The 23,307-nt window shown below is 42.1% G+C and overlaps 1 protein-coding gene across 1 annotated transcript in view; it reads right to left on the reverse strand.

Annotated features, from left to right (window-relative positions):
• Positions 1-23,307, reverse strand: part of ARHGAP26 (Rho GTPase activating protein 26) — a 517,227-nt gene that overhangs the window by 379,216 nt on the left and 114,704 nt on the right. Inside the window, exons 2-4 of the mRNA XM_049786899.1 lie at positions 13,071-13,166; positions 11,142-11,203; positions 4,520-4,591 (exon numbers count right to left, since the gene is read on the reverse strand). Of these exons, the coding sequence (XP_049642856.1) occupies positions 4,520-4,591; positions 11,142-11,203; positions 13,071-13,166 (230 nt within the window). The remainder of the gene's footprint in view (positions 1-4,519; positions 4,592-11,141; positions 11,204-13,070; positions 13,167-23,307) is intronic.

The following is a 23,307-nucleotide window of genomic DNA, read 5'->3' on the forward strand; positions in this document are numbered from 1 at the left end:
CATATCCAGGAGTAACCCCTGAGCATCCCTGTGTGTGGCCCAAACCCCCCCTTCCCCAAGAAAGTTTAGAAACCTACTTCATATGCAACTGATCTCAGTCTGATCCCCAGCATCAAAAAATGTAGCCCTGAAGCAACTTTCCCCTTCCATATGTCACAAGATGTGGTCTTGAAGGCCTCCCAAGGACTGCTTGAGTGGCCTAGGAACTCCCCAGCACTGCAGGGCCTGAGCAGCACCATATTCTCTGGTCCTTACATTGAATGATTGACCTAGTTGATTATGATTCACCAGGAATAAGTAACCCCAGGGCCACTTCAGCAATACCTGGGAGCACCCCAGTCAAAAAAGAGGGGAAAGGGTGCACGAGAAAAAAAAGAGGGGATAGTAGTAGAAACATCACTGCTTAAAAACAGAGTTTAGAATTAAGGGGCAGCATTTAGAGTCAATAAATTTCAGTACGAAGGCAAGACTGTCATATGAAACACTTCATGAAACCAAGATCCTACATGGAGCAGATGTGTCTCCTACAGAAGGTCACAATAATTCTATCCCATCCCAAAAACTTTATTATTCTAGACTCTTCCTTTCAAAATGAGAATAATGTCAACATTTTGCTCTCCCATGGAATCTTTGGGTGAGTCTTTCCTCTTAGAGATAAGTCAACTTGGATGCCACAAGTGTAACTTAGACTGTAAAAAAACTCAGACAGTGACAGAGCTGGGATTCAGGCCAGAACAAATTGCCAAACACAGCTGAGACCCACTGCCATGGAAGTCTAGTCTCTGCTTCTTTTTCCACAATCCTATAGGAATTGGAATCAAAAGGGAATTGGAAGAAGATTGACACTGGCTCGTTAAATAGGACCATATTTTCTTAGTGCCTTACTCCTCTGTTTGACTCAGAAGGGATATTTTTCCACAACTCTCTAAGAAGAGGAAGAATTTTGCACCCATATAAGAAGGATCAGACACTTTATTATTTCACAAAACACACAGTAGGCTTCAATCCTTAACCTCCACCTGGGTATTACCAGGTATAGAAGAAACACAATTCACTCGTAAACAAACAGCCCCATCATAGACCACTGTGTGTGCACTGAAGACAGTCCACAGGGGCAGCCACAGGCAATACATAAAGTGCAAAGTGCTCAGAAAGACTTATTTTTAAGGAGTGTGAGGAAAAAAGATGGGAGCTAAGAGCTCTAATGACTTAGGGAAGTAGTTCAGAGCACCAGAGAAGTGCAAAAGCTTAGGTAACACACCCAGATCCAATGGGGAGCAGTAAGGGAAGCACCTGCTTCCCAAGAAACATTCACCCCAAGCCCTACAAATCCCTGTGATGACATAACCTTCCTCCAGTCCAACACAAGAATTGAAGTGGGCAGAAGAGTGATACCCACGTTTCTGCTAATTTTATCTCCAATTCTACAAATGGGAATCTTGCTTCCAAGACTATTTTTTTTGTTTGTTTGTTTGTTTGTTTTTGGGCCATACCCAGTTACGATCAGGAATTACTCCTGGCCATGCGCTCTGAAATTGCTCCTGGCTTGGAGGACAATATGGGATGCTGGGGGATTGAACCATGGTCTGTCCTAGGCTAGCAAGTAAGGCAGACACCTACTGCTTACGCCACCGCTTCGCCCCCCCCCCCCAAAAAAAAAACTACTTCTATACAAGAACAACAAAATATGCAGAACTAAGTGAGGGGGAAGCCCCAAGAGAAGTCCCTCATTCAAATGTGACACAGAGAACAGTGAGGAGCTGACTTTAGCAATTCTTGTCTTTTTGTTTTTGTTTTGGTTTTTGGACCATACCTGGTGATGCTCAGGGATTACTCCTGGCTCTGCACTCAGAAATCGCTTCTGGCTTGGGAGACTATATGAGAGGCCAGGGATTGAACCCAGATCCGTCCTGGGCAGCCACATACAAGGCAAACATTCTACCACTGTGCTATCACTCCGGCCCCCAATTCTTGTCTTTTATAGAAACCTGCACCTTGGCGCTGGGGCTCTAACCCCAATCGATGCTCACAGAGCCATCCCATCAGTCTTATCCACAATCAAGAAAGGAAAAACTTTGCTGGCAGAGCCTACTGGCCAGAGGTAAGCCAAAGCCAGGGAACATGAATATCTGGAATTCTGGGCCTTTCTGCCCCACATTCTACTTCCACAAGAACAGTCAGCTCCGGAATAAAAAGGGAACCATGTCCATCTAAAAATGCACAAGAGCTGGCAGGAAGACGGTGTGCCTGGATGACAGGGTAGAATCCCTTAGCTATCTAGCCCTGAATGGCCCGATGCAGGAGGCAGAAGGATGAAAGACAAGAGTCAGGACAAGCTAAACTCCAGGATCAGGGTGGTACCCTATGTCTGAATAGCTTAAGAATGTCCAGGAGTCTTCTCACCCATCATCCTTCACAACAATACTCCAAAAGTTGCTCCCTGCAAGCAGCAGTAAGTGATTATAACAATGAATACCTGAGGAGGGAGGATGAGGAAGGGTCCTAATCAGAGTAACTCTAGTAGACTTCAGAAACTTCTACCTCAAGAGCACTTGCTGGCTCTCTGACTAATTGAATCCTCTCCCTAGATACCCTCCAGATTCATGAGCTTGTTTATTCTCTCAAATGTATGGGTGTGAGGTCAGAGGATGGGGATAGGTTTAGAGGGAGGAGGAATTGGTTGGGGATAGGGAAGATGAAAAACCACTGCCAATGTCATCCAGTCCTTCTCTTCAGTGGGAATGGCAGCATAGGGAATGCATGACAGGAAAGAAATCTTGGTGTCTATTTTATTTAACTTTTTTTTATTCTTATTTTTCACTACCTATAGCCATATTCCCAGCCCTGGATACCAACTTCTATAATTCTTGTCACTCCTCAAAGAATGCTCACTCAGCTCTTAGTTCCTTCATGCTGACTCTAATGTTTCCCCAACCCAGGGACAAAGGATGAACCAACATGAGAGGCCTTTGAACAAAGAGGCAGACATGATTATAAAGCAATGACAGAGTGGGCTCTGATACCACCAATACCACCAATACCACAAGAGAAAAGACTTGCTTGTGGAGCCTGTGTGAGTGAGAATTTGGAAAAGGACCCTGGTAGTATCATCTCATCCATGTATTTCTATGTCAGTTCAAAATTCCAGGATAAGGAAAAAAAAGTCACAGTAAAGCAATACCGAATTTTAATTACATAGTTCACCCTTGAAAAACACAGGCTTGAACTGCCACAGCCCACTTATATGTGGTTTTTTTAATTTCCCCCCTTAATCTGCAGTTTCTGAATCCATAGATTCAACCAATTGTGGATACCCAAGTGCTTAATCTCAGACACAAAACCAATGAGTTCTAATTTCTTGAAGAATATGAGTGACAAACCTGTTTGAAAGTTACTGGAAGAAAAACCTTTGCTTTGTTTTGTCCTTCAAACTATGACCAACTGTTTTTCTAAATAACCCTCACTAAATTGTGTGGCATTATCTTTTAGGGGTGCTAATCATATTTGTTTTCAGAAAGTAAAACAATAATACTTTGATGGAATGAAGAGAGAAGGTCCAACTTTAAGACATCTGGTTATTTTCTTCCCACCTGTAGGTTGGAAGGTCATGATTCAAGGTCATGTCATAACTACTCAATTAAGCAAGAAAGCTGTGTTGCCCAGAATGTCCTGGAGGTGGCGCAAGTGATCATGGCTAAAAGACACAATTCCAGAAAAAAAGAGAAATTTGAAAATACTTTTTTATTTACATTTCATGGATTCCAATAAAAACATCTACCCTGTAGGTAGCCTCTCACACTCTACTGAAGTTCAAACTGACTAGGGTTTCCTAGTGATTGATCTAGGAGAGTTTGGAAATTTTACCTTTTAAAAATAAACAGGATTCCTCTCAAGGATTTTTCAAAAACACAATGGAATCACAGTCATATTTGTCTGGCCTTCCCATATAGGTCAGTAGTAACAAATGGAGATACTGAAGCAATCCTGCTTTCTTGCCACAAAATTTCTGACATACATTTTAAATTACGAACATCAAATTTTGGCAAAAAAAAAATTGTTTTTGTCATAAACTCTGGAAAGTTTCTTTGAAAATGTCAAGATCTCCTGACAAGAGACCCTAATCTTTCACACACTGCAGACACTGACTAAAGCAAACTACAAACTGCCTCCCTTTCCGCTGCATCCCTAAGTTCACAGGGCTCAAGCTCAGTTCTGGGTCCTCCAAAACTGTAACTGGTATAAATTTCTAAGAATAAAGATACCTATTAAAACAAATAGAAAGAAGAAAAAAAGTCCAGTTTCTACCTCTGGATAAATGATTAACTGAGACAGAATCATTAAGTGGCAAAGTGGAGGAGTGACTGCCATCATGTGGACCGGGTCATTTATGTCAGACATCGGTTGAGCTGCAGGGTTCTTGACCCTGCTGTTCAGCAGGCAGAGAGCTGAGACTTTTCTGCAGAGGGCTTCTGACACCTCCCATCCTAATATCCAAGACCAAGGTCTATGAGAGTCTCACCTTAGCAGCCCCAATCTGCTCCTTTCGAAATTTCTCCAAGGGCGTGATGAGCACGTCACTGGCATTTTCAATCTGGTGGGAAGAGGAGGGAGACAAAATGGGAGACACAGAGGCAGAATCAACAAAGAATGTCAGTAGCTGGGCACAAAGCACCTCCCCATGTCTCAGTATCAAGTTTGAGCAACACCATGTATGTGGCAACTGCTCATAATACAATCAAAATATCTGTTCCAAATGTGTTCTATTCTTCCTGTGCATGATTAGGGTCATTCTTTAAAAATAAAATAAAAACCGCTTAAAAAAACATGTGACCACTGAAGGCAGAGAGACTTGGTTTAAGAAAAGGAATCTAAATTTCAAGTTTCTGGTGATATTTTATACATGTGCATCCACCCAAGTTATATTTAAGTGATATATTTAACAAATAAACAAACACTGAGTCTGTTAAAAACAAAACAAATAAAAAAACACCCTTGGACAGCTGATGAAAACTTTCCAAGTCTAATTTTGAGTAGCCCCACCAGCACTAAGAGCAATCAGAACTCTTGTCTCCTGAACACAGTCTGTGTCTCTGCTTCACCTCAGTGCTCCACTCTCAGACTACACCGTGTTCCCAATGTGCCACAATGTCCAAACCTGTTCCCCTGCTCAGCTGTGCCTCTCTAGCCCCAAATCCTCCTCGTGTAGATATCACTTTACTTATTCTAATTCAAATTTCAACTTCAAAGTCAACTTCCTTTGGGGAAGTTTCCCCTGAGCACCAGTGAAATGCAGACAGAAGACCTGCTAAGCAAGTATCTTCAGTGTCTTCTTCAGAGGATGGATGTCAGTCTGTTCATCACCACATCCACACCCACACCAAGCATCTTGCAAATTCTCACTATCTTCAAAACATAGAGGACTGCTAAAACAAAGGCTCAAATATTTGTGAATGAGAAAATCACTATCTTCCAAAGTGCCTAAGGAGGACCGAGCACAAACAAGAGCACTACCGGAGGGAGAGAGGCCGCATTGGGGGGAGGAGGGGAGGAGAATCTAACAGGGCAGCAGCAACCTCTACTGGGAGTTGAAGGTGGAGGCCCAGAGGGAAAACTTTTTCCTGGGAAGGAGACACTAAGCCAACTATAAAGTTTGGGAACCTCTGTGTTAAAGACTGAAGCAATCTGGCCAGTTGACAACAGTATAACTCTGGGCTAAACATTTAACCTCTCTGGGCTCGAACTTCCTCATCCACACAATGAGCAGACTAGATTCTTTCAGCTCAAATATTCTATGGTCTTTTCAAAGGCAGTACAGTCGTTTACAATCTTTCCTTTTAAGTCATTCACTGTTCTCTCATCACCCAACTAATTATTTCTGGAATCTCATGGCAACAAAGCATTATTTTTCTAAATCACATGCATACCCACTGCAATGAAACCAGCAGAAATACCAAAAGCCATAGATGGCAAGAGCAAAGCACTACTTGCAATGTGAATGAGAGAATAAGTGGTAGGTCTCTAAAATCATTCCCTACCACTTGCCTTTCTCTATTCAGAAAGCATATATTTTAGAAAACTTGTGCTGAGCTCCTAAGCCAATGGATCTGACCTTAGGTACCCAAAAGGATTGTTAGGAAAGCTTAAATATCCCAGAGGCAAGCAAAATCTTTCCCCTTAGTCACAGGCATCAGTATTTTAAATTCCCTGAGTTGTTCCCATGGATATCCAAAGCTCAAAACCAAGATGCTAACGTCACTGCTCAGATGTAAGTCAGGAGGCCCAAGACCTTGTCCCAGTTCCACTACTTTTGTCACTCTCTATAAGACCTCAATGAGAGACTGCAGAGGAATAAGGTACCTCTGCATCTAAGAGTCTCCCTGTAATGTCCACTCAGTCCCATGCTCTCTGCTAATAGGGGGACACAATAATTCATTCTCTGTCCTTTAAGACTCTTATGTACTACAAGACCCAGAGAGCAGCCCCCAAGGGTGTCAACGCCAAATCAGAGGCATGAACTGAAAAGTAGGAAAACACAGTTGGGACTGGAATGATAGTACAGCAGGTAGGGCACGTGCCTTGCATGTTCAATTCCCAGAACCCCACATGGTCACCTGAGTCCACCAGGAGTGAGCCATAGAGTGCAGAGCCAGGAGTAAGCCCTGAGCACTGCTGAGAGTGACCCAAAACAAAAATAAAACCAATACTGTTGGCCCTTAACAAAGAGAGTTGGAACTACGCAGAGTCACTTATATGTGAACTTTCTTGAAAGTGAATTTATCCATAAATACAGTACTATAAAGTACATTTTCTTAATAATATATTTCTAGATTATTTTATTGCAAGAACAAAGTATAAAACATTTATAAAATACAAAAATATGTGTGCATCAACTGTACTGATAATAATTCTAGTCAACAGCATTCTATTAGCAAAATTTGGGGGAGTCAAAAGTCAGTTGGAGGGGCCAGAGAGATAGCACAATGGTAGGGTGTTTGCCTTGTAAGCAGCTGATCCAGGATGAATGGTTGTTCCAGTCCACATATCCCATATGGTCCCCTGTGCCTGCCAGGAGCAATTTCTGAGCACAGAACCAAGGGTAACCTCTGAACACTGATGGGTGTGGACCCCCCCGCAAATTAAATGAAGATCTTTCTGAGAGAGTCTCCCAGAAAGTGGTGCTTAAGAGGGCCAGGTGTCTCTCCCTGGAATTCTTGGCCAACCAGACTACAGGTTCAATTTGAGAGTTTTGGGCCCTGTGGTGCCCAGGATAACCTAGCCACTCAGGGCCTCCTAAGTCACATCCAGCAATTTTTAGTAGCCTCTAGGTCTGAATCCCACAATGCTTGAGGACCATGTGATGCAGGGATCAAATCAGAGGGGGACAACTGCACAAAAGGCATAAGCCTTAACCTCTGAACTCCCTAGAAATTATATAAAAATTTCTTTACTGCCCATACAGGGGGTGGGTGTCTAATCACTGTTCAAAAATGAGCTATTTTTGATGGCCAAATTAGCCTGGAAGTCAGGGAAGGCGTCCCCCCAAAAGTACAGTTTTCCTTAAGCTGAACAGTCAATGATAAGTAAGCTGTCACAGGGTAGGAGGCAGCTCAAGAGCATGTGGTGGTTAGAGATTCAGATGCAGAGAGCAGAGAAATTCAGTTCCCTGACATTAATAATAAAACTGCAGAGGCAGGCTAAAAAGTATAATCCAACCATTGTTCCCATCCAGCAGGCCACAGCAATCTGCAGGGTATTCATCATAATTTGCCTACCACATCCCCACCCCCAAACACTGATGAAGCCAAGAATCAGACGCCCAAAACTCACTCTCCATTCTCAGGCACTAGCACGTGCACAAACACACAAACTTTCCGGCCTCCACCCACCACCAACCCTGCTGCTTTCAGTACTCATCACTGAGTAATCAGGGAATGATGTCGTTCTGCAGGGCAGTCAAAACAGATTCTTTACTGCTTGAATTTTTTAAAAAAATAACCATATTCTTTGGTAGAACACTCACCAAAGAACTCTTTGCCTTTGAATTCAGACCTGGCACTCAACTGCAGAGGTTTTAGGCATGTTTCCTAAACCTCGGGAGCTACCTCTGGACAATAGGGCACTAGAGAAACCACCTCAGAGTCATCACTAGGATTAAAGTAAAAAATACTTGGGCACATGTCTTGGTAGATGCTATAAGTGGAGCATGACTTCTCCCAAATTCTAAAGTCAGAGCTCTAACCTTACTTAGTTTTGGCTTGGGCTTGGGTTTTGTTCTGTTTGGGGGGGTTGTTTTTGTTTGGTGGCTGGGGAGTTCTGAGAGTGATTTTTAATTTTGGAATCACACCCAACTGTGCTCACTCAGGGGACCTTTTTGGGTACTTGGGATCAAATCCAGGTTGGTCGTGTATAAAACAAGCACTTTACCCACTATACTATAGTTCCAGCCATATCAATGTTGAATGTATCAAATAAGGAAGGATGTGACAGGAATAAACCAACTGAAATCCAAGACTATAAGTCCCTCAACATTAAAAACTGAAACTAAGGAAAACCAATCACAAGTGACCAACTATACTTTATCAAATAAGCGCAATCCTGTAAGTTACTACACCAAACCACTATATGTTGCTTCCAAATTCTCTCTGACTCTAGTGCTAACCACTTCTGTGTTAGTGTTGCCCTGTTTGAACCAATTTTTGCCCAATTAAATTCTTTTAAAAAATTAACATGCCTCAATTTATCCTGTCACACCCTAAATGTAATAATATTTGAATATGGAAGCTTTGGAAAATACTTAGGTCAAGTTTTAGAGTCTTTCTATGTGATTAGTGCCTTTTGGGATTAAAAAAAAAAAAAACCACATGTTCCCCTTATCTTCATTTGCCATGTGAGGCCACAGAAAGAAGAAAATGATCTGTAAGATAGAAAAGGAGCCTCACTGGACCCAAGTCAGCTAGCACTTTGGTCCTAAACTCAATTTACAGAATCTTAAAAACAATTTTATTATTTAACTATCAACCTATGGCATTTTATTATGGCAACCTGTTACTGTGATTTACAGTAAAAAATATTTATGTAGAGATATATAAATGATATGGTTATAGATATCAATATCTTCCAGAATCTGAACACAAAGCTCCTGAAATATTGTAATTCACTGTGTGATGGATTCACTAGGAGCATACTTGGTCTTTGACCCTGTTTCCTAAAACAACGCTCCTGAAAGTCCTGAAATTTTCTGGGAAACAGAGTATCTTTTATTCTAATGAGCTGGTTCTGAACAGGGTTCTAGATGGGGTCTGGCCCCTAGAAAGAATGAATCATGAATAGAGGCCTGGACTTCTCAACCCTACCACCCAGACTCTAGAAAGAAAGGCTGAAACGGAGTTAATGACTGATCATTGCAATGTAGTGATGCCTCCACAAAAATGTGTTAATGGGACTCAAGAGAGTTTCTTGGGAGGTACCAGGAACTGAGCATGGAATCCCTCACTCCTTCCCACTTACTTCACCTATACATATTCTTTATCATATCCTTTTGAAGTAAATTGGAAAAGTGAGAGAAAAGTATTTCTCTCAGTTCTGTTGGCTGTACTGGCCAATAAATTAAAGCCAAGAAAGGGGGGGGGGGGGTTACTGGAATCTCCAATCTGCAGTCAGTTGTTCAGATGCCCAGGGGACAGTGACCTTATAGTTGTGCATGTTCTAGTGGTCCTTAATCTTAATCTGTGAGATATGACACTATCTCCAGGAAGTTAATTTGAGTTCAACTGAAAGACAACCCAGGTGTTGTCACAGGGAATTTCTTGGGGGAAAAAAAAACTCTACACATTTGGTTTCTAAAAGTAAAGCATTTCTTGTAGGCCATAAAGAATACTCAAAAGATATTAAAAAGATATTAAACACAAATCAGGATTTCTTTTGTTTGTTTTTTCTACATAGGAGAAGGAATCTTGTCTATGACAATAAACTGAGTCCCACACTATCAGGTATTAGAATGAGAACTTTAGGTGGAAAAACTTTAGGTGAAAAATGGATTACACAGCCAGGGCTAGATAGTACTGCAGGTAGGGCGTTTGCCTTGCACATGGCCAACCCAGATTCGATCACTGGCATCCCATATGGTCCCCCAAGGGACATGAGGAGTGATTCCTGAGTGCAGAGCTAGGAGTAACATCACAAGGTATTCCCCCCCAAAAAATGAATAAAGGGGGGAACAAAGTCAGCAGTGTGCTTCTGATGCCTGAGGAATAAGGAAAAGGAAGAACTTCCTGTTGAGCCACATCAGAATAAATTCTAACACAAAATATATCTTGGGACTGGAGCAATAGCACAGCAGGTAGGGCATTTGCCTTACATACGGCCAATCTGAATTCGATCCCCAGTATTCCATATGGTTATCCAAGCCTGCCAGGAGTAATTTCTGAGTGTTAAGCCAGGAGTAACCCTGAGCACCAATGGGTATGGCCCCAAAACAAAAACAAACAAAAAAAAAATAAAATTTTATATATATATAAATTTTTATTTTATTTTAGGTTTGTGTTTATATATTTATATGTATTTATTATATAAATATATTTATATATTTGCTGTATATAAAATATTTTATATATGTTTTATTTATATATATATATATAAATATATATAAATGTGCCCAGTCGTCTTCTTTAAGAACTTCATATGGCTCCCATCACTAAGTTTCACTCTCTGGGTACCTACTACCTGGCAGGTACTTAGCAGGTATTTCATAATTCAAAGTGAAGAAAGGTCTCCTAACCTCCAAGAGGTCTTTGGACTCTTTGTGTGAGGGCAGGAGAAGCATAGGGAATACCCTTATTCATTTTTCCTAGAGAGAACATATAACTCTCCTCAACTTAAAAAGAGTTCTGAAGATCTACCTCAAAGTTATATACTATACACCTTTATAGTATACCTTTAGGAACCACATAATGTGGCTCTGCAGCTATCCAAGTACATTCGTGAATAACCTAAAGTCCTGCCAAAGTGAGAAGCTGGGATTTGCTCATAAGCTTCAAGCAACTAAGTACCAGAACCTGGACTGGAATCTCCTCTCTTGACAATGGATCTCTTGTTATGAACAGTTTCTGGGACCATGTACAATCTGGCCCCAGCATACTTACCATCCGTATCCGTTCATCCTCAAGATTCCTGAGGACAGTGGCGAACTCCTGCAAAGACCTTGCTGTAAAAGAAAAAGAAGCTGTTAAGTGGCAGTAGTGCAACGGGACCTTGGGAGGCTTTCCAAATGCATTTAAGATTCTGCGCTGAAATCCCTTGGCACATGCTGATGCCAACTGCTTTCATAAGTGCCCCTTATCTGTTGCTCATCAACCATTATGGATGATTCCAAAATGCAGGTAAATCCATCTAACACTTTAGGCAGAGCCAGATTTCCTTCCAGGAAAAGACTGCCTATTCCTGTGAATACCCAAGACTGATGAGAAGCTAAAATGCTGCCAGGCCCCAAGCTGGAAGGGGCAGAGTTCCGCTTAGGAGATGAGGGATTTCCTTCCTAGGCTTCAGCCTTTGCCTATGTGGTGGGGCAGCATTAAGGCCCAGAATGAAATAAAACAGTGGGGCAGGCATCAAAAGTCATGGCTTTTCTTTTGGTTCATCCACTCAACATTCATTAGCCACTACAGCGCAGCAGTCTGATCTGGACAGCCATCTCTGCCAGACTCACCCCCACAGGCACCAAGCACAATGATCTTTTGGCTGCCCAGGATGTGTATGTTGTGCAGAGGAATGCATTCACACACTGAGGAGTTACAATGCCACATTTTTGCTTCTTCTCATATCTCTCCTATCCACATTTTCCCTCACAACTCATGCTCTGCACAGCAGAGGGACTCACATAAAGCATTTGAAGATGCAACTAATTCTACATAACTTTCGCAATACTTGCCTTTTTGTCTTTTTTTCTGGAGCCACAGGAAGCTGTTCTCGAGGTCTATTTATGGCTTTGCGTTCAGTGATTACTCCTGGCATACTTGAGGGAATATATGAGGTGCTGAGGATAGACTCTGTCGGCTACAGGCAAGACAAGTGTCCTATCCATTGTACTACCTGTCCAGTCCCCAACTCTTGTGCATTTAATGGAATTGGACCAAAATGCCCCTGGTAAGAATAATGACTTAGTCAATGGGAGACAATGACACAAGTCTGACAATGAAAGGCCATAAAATCTCTATGTTTAGCACTACACCACTATTCCTGGGAGGTTATAGGGAAGAGCAAAGATGGCAAGTGGAAATCCCACTTTCGGTAGAAAAGGGGTCACAGTGAACTAACAATGAGCTTCTGCCCTCATGGGAAGGTGGTGGCAGCTGTATAGCACCAGCCACTTCCTGTCAGGTCAGCTGGCCAATTTTTAAAGAAGCTGGAAAACTGGAAATTCAGGTAAATGCTACTTAAATTATAATTCAATTTTAAAAAATGAGAACTAAAGGAAACAGAGATGCATTCTGATCTCAATACCAAGCTATCGTTTTGCAATCTCTGATCTAATTCTTCCCTCATTCACTTACATTCTATTTTCTTTCTAGCTTATTGTTCTCAGGAGGAAGAAAGAATGCCATAAAAACAGCACTAAAGAAGAACATTAAAGGCATAGAGGTGAGAGTCCCAGTATAAGACTTCAAATGTTCTTTCTCCTGCAAGTCACAGGGAATTTAGGGCAATTCCACTGCTACTCTGTACTTCATACTCAAGACACTCAACACTTTTCTTTCCAGGAGAAAAAGGCTGTCAGAACATGTAGTACTGTTGGTATAGCAAACTACAGTACCAAAAAGAAAGGGACAGTGGAGGCAGGGAATGTCTGCCATAGACAGTAAAGGTAGGAAAGAAACTAGGGACATTGGTGGCAGAAAATGTGCACTGATGAAGGATAGTAGTTAGAACACTATATGACTGAAACTTAATAATGAACCACTTTGTAATTATGTCTCTCAAGGTGATTCAATTTCTTTGAATTATTTTTTGAAAAGGACACATAAAGAAGATGTGATCAACAGTGAATTTTTATCTTACGCATGATTTTGACTTACCGATACACATTTCATCATCTGTCTCCGCATCTCCTATGCACTGGAATTTAAATTCATTTAAGGAATCTGCAAATTTCCTCTTTGCTGAAGACAAATCTAGCAAGAAATAGAACAAAAGGAGAAAAAAATTACTGGAATAAACTGCCTTTTCTATTTGTTACACTTTTTGTTTGTTTATTTGTTTATTTTGGGATCACATCCAGCGGCACTCAGAGGTTGTTATTCCTGGCTCTGCACTCAGAAATAGCTCCTGGCAGGCTCAGGGGACCATATGGGATGCGGGGATTCAAACCCAGGTCCATTGCCCTACTGCTGTGCTATCTCTCTGGCCCTATTTGTTAGACATTTTAGCTCTATCAAAGTAACAGCAGAGATTTTTTTCCTTTACACATTTCAATGCAGAAAAGAAGATAGATATGTAAATTTTATATGGTCAATAAATGTTAATAATAAGAGCCACTAATTCATTTTAGAATTTGTTGTTTTTATTACATTTGCTATAACAATTCTGGTCCTTGCTCTAATTCCTCAAGCAACACTGTGTCTTGTTAACTCCATTAGCCACCTGTGGGAATCTGATCACCTAAGGCTGTTGGAGAGGAACTATGAGGCAGAGTAATAGAAGAATGTGCAGTCCTGGGGAAAGACTCTGCCACATTCACCACAACAGGACTTTCCTTGAGTCCAATCACACCACAGACTGATGTTAGCAGAGAACAACAAAGGGCCTTGAACTATCCAGTCACACTTCTCATTCCCACTCAAGTATCCATGAGCCAGAGACTCAGCACTGTCTCGGCTCTCCTTCAAGCACAGTGGCTGGCTAGGTAACAGAAGTCAATGTAACTATTTCCCGAAGTCGCTAGATTACACTGCCACCGTGAAAACCAGGCTCTGACATTGGCTAGGCTGAGGGAGAAGCACAGTACACACATGGTATTTATAAAGAAATCTCTCAGAGGCCCTTGTCAAATTTTAAAAATAAGCTTTCATTTAAGACAGTAATAAAAGCCAATGATCCCTCCTGAACCCTCGGCTTCTGTTAAGGATATAAAACCACCAAGGTACCTTTGAGTGGCCTGACAGACATGACTGCTTAGTATAAATATGCTTAACTTAATTCCACAAGAAGTCTTCCTGCAGATTAAGCTAATCATTCAAATTACCCTCCTGCATGCTGCCCTCATTGGAGGGGAAATAGCATTATGTCCAAATTCCCAGAGGAGGGAAATAGGAGGCATAACTGGCAACAAAGACTGGCTTTAATAAAATACTCAAGGGGAAGAAGGTAAAAGAAAGTCACAGACCAACTCATATAATCCAATGAAATAAAAGCATTCAGGGGCCTCAGCTCTTCCCTTTTACAGGTCCCAGGTTCCAAGTTTGTCCCTTGAGATTTGGGCATCTTTTTTCCATGTTTGGATTTTGTTTATTTGTTAACTTGCAATGATTCACCATAGTATCCAGCTCATTTTGTGTTGAATAATGTAAGGGTGTGTTGGGACGTGGGGGTATGTGTGTAAGTGTGTGGGTGAGATGCCAGACACAGTGTTAATCCCAACAGATGGCTGCCAGAGAAAGACCCAGGATCAGGTGGACCTGCTATCTTCAGGTTTGGGGCTACCACATAGGGGTCCCGTTCTGGGACTACCCTTCCAAAAGCTCAGCTGATACAGGTCCAGGCTAACTGTGGCTGGTTCCAGGCACTCTGCCTTTACACCAAAGGAGAGCAGCACTTGATATGGAGAACAAAGGAGTCAAAGGTCAATAGTATTTGGTCTCTTCTCTCCTTCCATCCCCTCCTCTCTTCTTTCTCTCTCTCTTTCTCTCGCTCTCCGTCTCTTTATTTCTCTCTCTCTCTCTCTCTCTCTCTCTCTCTCTCTCTCTCTCTCTCTCTCTCTCTCTCTCTCCTCTCATCTAGTCAAAAGACACAAATGCTTATGAAAATTGAGAACTCTGGGCATCAGAAATGACAGAAAAGAAGAGAATAACCTATTAGGACAGAAGACAGAGCTCGACAAGAGCCCTGAAGTGTGGTGTGTAGAGAATGTGGCTTTGGCTATACTGTCTTATTTAGAATGTTGCCCCAAAAAAACTCAAAAAAAAATTCTGAGGAAAGAGTGGCCTCTCTGTCCCCTAATAATCCTTCTGTGCTTCCCCAAATAGGGCCAAAAGTGGCAGCTTTTTTGTGTCAAGCCAGTCAATTCTCAACAAAGAAAAAAAAAAGAAAGAAAAAGAAAAAGTGAAATGCCAGCCAGGCTTAGGAAAGCTCCCAGCACAAACCTGAAAAACTAAGCTGCCAAGAGAGGCTGCCAAGGAGCATCAAGAGGTGGCCACAGGGCACAGCACACAGCACGGCCTTTGTGGGCCTTTCCGTGGGAGGATCTGGAGCAGGACCTGCAAGCTGCTGACCAGAGAGCAGACTTATCTCATTGTCTGCTCCTAGCTGTGCATCCTGCCACAGTACAAACCTGAAACACAGCAAGTGCCCCCTAAGATTAATAAAGAGGTCCATTTCCCCAGCAGAAGATGGGTTAATAAATAGCACAAGTATGGAGTTAATAGTGGGCTGCAGGCCAATAAGGAGAGTTGGCTGGGTGGTGCAAGAATCCCAACTTTTGGAATCTGAACAGGAACGTACCAGGGATTTGAATGATTCGTGCTCAAGAGAAAAATCTTCCAGGAGAGGTAGTGGGGATATTGAAGCTTCTGCTTATGCAGTACCCATTCCCCTGACTTGTAACAGCCAAGATTGCTTTGGAAAAACTTACTCCAACTCTATTTACATCATGAATCCGGTTATGGGCTTTTCATACCCTTACTATCATCCAAATGTTAGCTGGCTTCTGTGTTCAAGTTTCAGCTCTATCATTAAACTAACCTTGGTTTCTCAGGCATCCCAACCCTCCCTAATCCACCTGCCTAACACACCAGGCTGTCGGGGGAATACAATGGGACACACTGTGTAAAGAACTCTGCCTGCGAGAAACTTCCCTTCTAGACAAGGTCATAGTATTTTTCCCTAATAGATAATCCCTAAATAACAAGACTAAGGGAAAAGAAGCAAAACTGTGAGGTACTTTCATAAGATAAAGAATGGATAAGTGCTCAAGGAAAGAATCTGGAATGTCATTAGTAACTCTTAAATCACACAGTGTGTGAGTCCCTAGTGTTATCTAATCCAATGAAGATAATGCCCCCATTTCCTTTTTTTGATTTGGGGTTTGTTTCTGTTTGGGGGCAGCTTCCATTGATGCTCAGGTTATACTCCTGGCTAAGGAGTCACTCGGGGATTGCCAGAAACCAAACATGGGTAGGCTGTGTGCAATACAAAATGTGCTACCCATTGTACTATCAATGGGGCCTAAATAAGCCCCTATTAGTAAGGCTGGGGAGAATGTTTAAGTTATTAGAACCCTGGGTTAGATCCTCATGGTTCCCAAGAACTAGCATCATCAGGCCCAAAAACTAACCATAAGGTCCATCCTGCTGGCCATGCTTTGGCTGGCCTCCTGAGCTCCACTAGAGGCTGACCCCTAAATAAATAAATAAATAAAAACTCCTTTTTGTTACTTGAAACACTAGAACAAAACATAAGAGAGTACATGAAAATCTTAACTTCTGATCTAGTTAAACACCCAAGTTTCTCTTGAGTAGCTATTTGCCTTGGATCTGCAACTGCACAGATTTCTTTTGGGCACTTTCACTATGGTGCACATAGAAATCTAAGCCTCCTTCCTATACACAAAGATGAAAAGGAGGGGAGACTGTGACAGGTATGCAGCTCTGTGACACATGTAACCATCTGTTCCCTATCAGGCTGGGCAGGACACAGCTAGGAGCTAAGCAGTCAATATTTACTTTGCAGAAACATCTGTGGCTAAAAGGGTAGAGTGTGCTGGCCAGAGCAACGAGAAGCCAGAACGGGCAGCCTCTGTGGAGGACCAGAATCAGCTCTACCAGAGATACTAGAGGAAGCCGACTGTGGTGCAGAGGAGACATGTGAGAACAGGGTGTGCAAAAAGCTAGAATTCTGGTATAGAGAGCTTGCTCCCTTGATCCCTTACTGCCAACTCTCTGGGAGACCAGAGCAGCATGTTCTCTTCCCAAAGTGGCCATGCTTGGCTTTTGCAGATGGCCTGAGAATTTGGGAGAGTTGGGTCACAACCAGCATAACTTAAGGGTTACATCCTGGATCTGTACTCAGGAATCATTCCTGGCAGGCTAGAGAGACCATACAGGATATTGGGGATCGAACTTAGCTGTATGAAAGGCAAACGCCTTACCCACTGTGCTGCCTTTCGGGCCCTTGGTTGAGAATTTAAGTCATGTATAATCCTTTTCTTTTTTAAACTAGACTATCATAAGAGTTTTTTATTTGGTTTGGTTTGATTTTAGTTTGGGGCCACAGCTGGCAGCACACAGAGATTACTCCTGGGGGACTCAGGGGAACCACCATATGGGATTCCAGGGATTAAACCCGGTTAGCTGCATGTAAGGCAAATGCCCTGCCTGCTGTGCTATTACTCCAGCCCCATCTTAATTATTTTAAGTAGAATCATTATTGTAATTAAGTTTAATCAATAACATCACAAGTCAAGCCCTTTTCTCCTTGCGTAAAATGGGATGTACACAAAAACATGCAAGGAAACCCACATCTTAAAGGGCTCTAGATAATGGGCTGGAGAGAAAGCTCAATGAGTTGAGTATGTGCTTAGCAAGCAGGAAGTTAAGGTTCCATCCTCATTGTCATATGGTCCCAGGAGCAACCACAGAGCAGAGTTGAGAGTAGGCCTAAACTACCATTAGGAGTGGGTCTATGTCCAATTCCAAAAAATAATAATATAAAAAGATAACTATAAACTTACATTTCTTTTCAGTATGTCTACTGCTTTTTCTCCAACTTCCAGACTTGCCAAAACTGTATTTTTTTTAAAGTCTTAAAATTTTTGGTAACTTGGTCACATCCTACAGATTTAGAAATCAAGGCCAACTGTTGTATTAAGTACTTAAAGCAATGCAGTACTTAAAAGTACTGAGGTACGAAGAGCAGAAATAACTGCCAAAGTTCTTGCCTGTCTAAGCTCTCCCTTTTCTGAAGGTCAATTATAGTCATTCTTGGATCCTTATCACCTTGCATTGGAAATGATTCTAGAATTGTAACCAGAATAGGCTGGATAAGATGGTGCTTAAGTATGCTAGCTTAGTCTAATGGGACACCAGGACACAACTGCCTTGTCAGTGGAGAGTTCGAGACTCTACAAAAGAAGATGCTTCAGAAGCAGACATGAAGGACTAGAACTTGCTTCATGCAGTCCCATTCCCAAGTTAAACATGCATCCCAAATTAAATACTTTCTCCAATCCTACTCTGTCCCCAGAGTCAACAAATGATCTGGTGCGGTTCGGCCAGAGGCACCACCATTCACACTGCACCATGAATCAATCATCCTTCATACACAAGTCTTTCTTTCCTCAGTCTTGCCCTGTCCCAAGTCTGTGCATTTGGCATCCAAAGTGTTCAGTGCTGCGATTCTATCACCTCAGCAACCCCTTCCAGCAACATTCTTTCTGTCCAAATAAGCACAATACTGTCTAGTCTACTAGTCTCTCCACCTCCATGTTAAGTCTCTCCAGTCAGTTCTCCCCATGGTGATATCAGCTCCATCACTGTCCCCTGTGATGGTCTTCCAGTAGTCTGAGGAAAAGGGCCAAAGACCTTTCTGAGATACTGTAAGCTGTAGCCTTCTCACTGTGGGACTTCCAACACCCTGACCATTCCTTGGTTTGTGACCTTCTGCCAGCTGCCACCTGCACCTTCTCTGTCTGCAGACCTCAGATCAATAGCTATCAACTCAAAAAGTCTCCCTAAAGTCTATAAATAATCCAGACCCTCCCACAGTTTCACTCCCTAAGTACTGGGCATCTCTTCGTCAACCTAATACTCATTATTCAATTAAAGCTTTTTGACAGCTAAGTTTCCTAAGAATAAGAATCTCCCTTCATGCTCACTACTATTTCCTCAGAATTCAGCACACTGTCTGGCAGAAAAAGGGGTCAAGGGAAGAACAGTGGGAGAATGGTTCCTCTACTTCATCATGTTAATCAAAGATGAACTTCCTAGCTTTCTGTTTGACAGCGACAAAAAAGATTAGGTTTCTTAGAGAAAACTCTCCAACCTATATAAGGCTGGCTGACTCTTGGCATATGTAGGAAAGTGCCCATTAAAAACACAAAATCACTGACCATATTGTCCACTGAGGAAATTCCCCCACATCTGAGGAGAAAGGACCAAGCAAACACATTGGGTTCAACCTTCTCTAGACCAAAAATACGCTACAGACATATCAACTATCCACAGGATTAAATGTGATTTTGGCCCCAACATATACCCATGTCTGGAGCTAAAATAGACAGTGGAAGAATTCTCAGACAGCCTTCTTTCTTTTTGTGTTTCTGGGCAAGATGGGGGCACATCCTTTAAGACACTGTGCTTGGACAGCAGCATTTTCCCTGCTTACCATTTCCCTAAAATTTGCATGTGCCAGTCTCAAGTGGCTACCTAGAAGAAAAGCAAGCAATGCTGCCACAGTAGATGCCAATCTACCGTCTGAACCCCTGCATTATACTAGCAAAAGGATGCAGACATGTTCTAATGTCACAAAAGAACAAAATTCCCCTCAGCATTCCTGGATTTCTGTGCTGCATAGTCCTAGCCACGACCACTAGGTGGCAATGGACCGTATGAGAGAAGATGTGCTCAGAATGCGGAAAACAGAGGGCCAGCCTCTATTGCAATACTGACACCAGATTCTGTCTGACTACTGACAACAGCCCCTCAGAACAAAACTGTCCAATGGCATTCTACCAGCCACAAAGGAGGATCACTTCTGTGGGAGAACTGTCCAATAAATGAGAGGATCTGCGTTCCTCTTTTCCACTCAAGTTTAAAACACAGAGGATGAAGGCATCACCAACATGTCTCCCACATTCTTTCAAATCAGACTTGGAAAAATCTCTCATCTCATAAAAGATGATAGCAAATAATGTAGACCCTCAGTTTTCCTGAGGTCTTTTTCCTACAAACATATTTCCTAAATGATGTCACATCAGCACCAACTCAGGAGAATCCATATTTTCCAATCAAGAGTAACTAAGGAGGGGCCAGAGAGATAACATGGAGGTAAGGCATATGCCTTGCATGCAGAAGGTCGGTGGTTCGAATCCTGGCATCCCATATGGTCCCCTGAGCCTGCCAGGAGTGATTTCTGAGCATAGATCCAGGAGTAACCCCTGAGCACTGCCAGATGTGACCCAACCCCTCCCACCCAAAAAAAGAGTTACAAAGGCTAGAGGGCCAGAGTGATAGCACGTGGGTAGGGTGTTTGCCTTGACATGGTTGTTCCAGGTTCAGTCCCTGGCGTCTCATGGGGTCTCAGGGATGTTGCCATAGTGATTCCTAAGCTCAGAGCCAGGAGTGACACCAGAGCACCTCTGGGGGTGGCCCAAAAACCAGGGTTACAAAGGCTAATAAAATTCCCAGAGGTAGTTATAAAATAAAATCCAATAGAACAAAGAAATGTGTGCTAGATGTGACTCTCTTTTCCAAATCAGACAAGGAAAATTCTACACGTTTTCATCCTTGAAGATAAAAAGGTCAAGACCACAGACTCCAGACACAATTTATTTTGTTTGCTTTGTTTTGGGGGCACATGCAGCAGCACTCTGGTTACTCCTGGCTCTGTACTCAAATTATTATTCCTAGCAGGTTCAGGGGACCATGTGGAATGCCAAGGATAGAACCCAGGTCAGCCGCTTGCAAGGCAAATGCCCTCCCTGCTATGCTATCACTCTGGCCCCCAGACATAATTATTAAATGAACTAGAAATTTGAACAGTATATATTTCTTCTTGAGATGTTTAATAAACTCAAGTGGTGCCTGTAAGAGCACTACATAGCCTTCCTCATTGATGGCTGTACTGTATGCCCTAGGAGGGCACCGGGATATTCCTAGGAGGTCATGGGAGAAGATTGCATAAATAGGGGGTCACAGCACAAGACCAGAGAGCCAACTAGTAGGAAAAATGTTAAGAAACGTACAAGAGATAAAAGAGCAAGTGAATGAGATTGCTAAAATGACTTCTAAGAAACAAATGAGATCTCCCAGATTCTCAAGCTTGCAAAGGTGCTGTTTCTCCCTTAAAAAGCAGTTTAGAAAAGGAGAGACCATTACAAACAATATCATAGGACATACAAACAATATCAAAGGATCTTTAAGGAGAGAACTCAGAGGAGGCTTGCAAGGACCTTCTAGAAGGGGCCAGACAGAGTAGAAAAAAAGCAAGGCTGAGAATAGATAGATTTCCTCTAGATCCACATTACAGCACCCAATTATGCTCAGCACTGAGCCAAAGGCCAAGTGGGGAACAGAAGGTGGGGAGATGATCCTATTTTATATCTCAAGACTGAGCTTTTGTTTCCAGATAAAGCATTTTGAGAACAGAGTTTCCCAAATTTTAGTGTATAACCAATCAACAAGGGTCAAAATGCTCATTCTGATGCAGGAGGCCTAGCAGCCCAAGATGCTCACTAATCATCTTCTTTTTCCATTTATTTCAGACACACCCAGTGGTGGTTAGGACTTACTCCTGGCTCCAGGGAGATTGAACTAGGGTCTTGTATTCAAGACAAGCATGTCAACCCCTGTGCTATTTCCTCCAACCTCAGCTGCTAAGGGTCCAGGAGATCTCAGGGCTGCTGGTCTAGTCACCCCTCTCCAGCCCTAGGGTTTGAATTCACACCTGACCCTAAAACAAAGACCACAGTATCTTTATGCTTCTAGTACAGCACCTATATGTACAGAAGAGCTCGGTATAAAATGGAAGCACAAACTTCTTCAAAGAACTTACACTGTCCTTGAAAGAATCAAATAGAATCTAGAATAAAAGGCATCACTGATCATCCACGAACTCTTCCTGTGAACTAAGGGAATTTTTCCTCAGCATCCTCATTTGAAACTGAAAACTCAGTTGAAAACAGAAGGCTGAACCACTCTATCTCTAAGGTTCCCCTGGTTCCAAAATTCTACCTGAAAGCATCGACAATTCTGTGCCTTTTAAAAAGCATTCCTGGTACAGGTAAATGTTGATATTTCCAGAACAGGGCACACCTCTCTCCTTGTCAGACAGTTTCCAAACCCAAATGAGAGAACACAGAACTGTTCTGTCAGTCTCAAAAAAAAAAAAAAAAAAAAAAAAAAAGCAACTAAGACCCAAATAAAATAATATGCTGACTTAATTACATTAGAGGATGATATGATCCATCACAAAATTTACAATCATAACTTAAAAACCAGACCTTCTGAAAAATAGGTTTAGAAGAAGAAAAAAAAAAAAAAGGCCTTGCCAATAAAACAGAGAAGGAAGAGAGCACCAGAAACATCTAGATGGACTGGAACATGGCCATCCTGGCAGTGCCACAGATAGTCAGTTACACATCACAGTACCACCATGTCTACCAGTGAGTCACCAAGCAACTGCCATTTCACTCTCATTCTATGCCTTTCTTCACGTGTATCATAAAACGAAGTGAATAGTACTACTTCAAAGAAGTTATACTAAGATAATTGCAAAACTTTTACAGAAAAAAGGACAAGAGCATAATAGAAAATTCTAGCTGATAATGGACTTCCAATCACATCATTTTTTCCACGGATCAGCACAAGATGTAGCTTTCTGTTACAAGGGCTACAGCTCAGAATTTGAATTGTGAAAGAAAAACATAACATCTGTAAGTTCTAGAAACTTATCTTTTCACATCCTGTTGCTTCTTCCCAGGTCTGTGCAATCAGATTTGCTCTGAGCAAACTCAGGCAAAAACCTCACTTGAAAAGCAGGAAAAGGGAAGCCAAGGCCTTTCACCTCCCTGTAACCCTTGAAACATTTTTGAGCAAAAGCAAAAAAGAAAAACAACAACAAAAACACAGCACAATAATCAAGACCAAACTAGCTTTCAATGACTATAAACTTGGAAAATCCAAGAGTGGCACCTGGAGATTATACATAAAATACAAAAGATGCAAAACCAGATATACCTTTAGCTCTTCTCCTGGGCTGTAAAATTGAATTTGAAAGTAGTTAAGGCCAAAAAAAGGCAGAATAAGTAAATCAAGGCCTTCCACAGAAGTATGGAACATTGAATCAATGCTGACCCTTTGGAAACAAATTCTCCAGGGACTC

The sequence above is a fragment of the Suncus etruscus genome, chromosome 14 (assembly GCF_024139225.1).
Source record: "Suncus etruscus isolate mSunEtr1 chromosome 14, mSunEtr1.pri.cur, whole genome shotgun sequence".
In the NCBI taxonomy this organism is placed as follows: Eukaryota; Metazoa; Chordata; class Mammalia; order Eulipotyphla; family Soricidae; genus Suncus; species Suncus etruscus.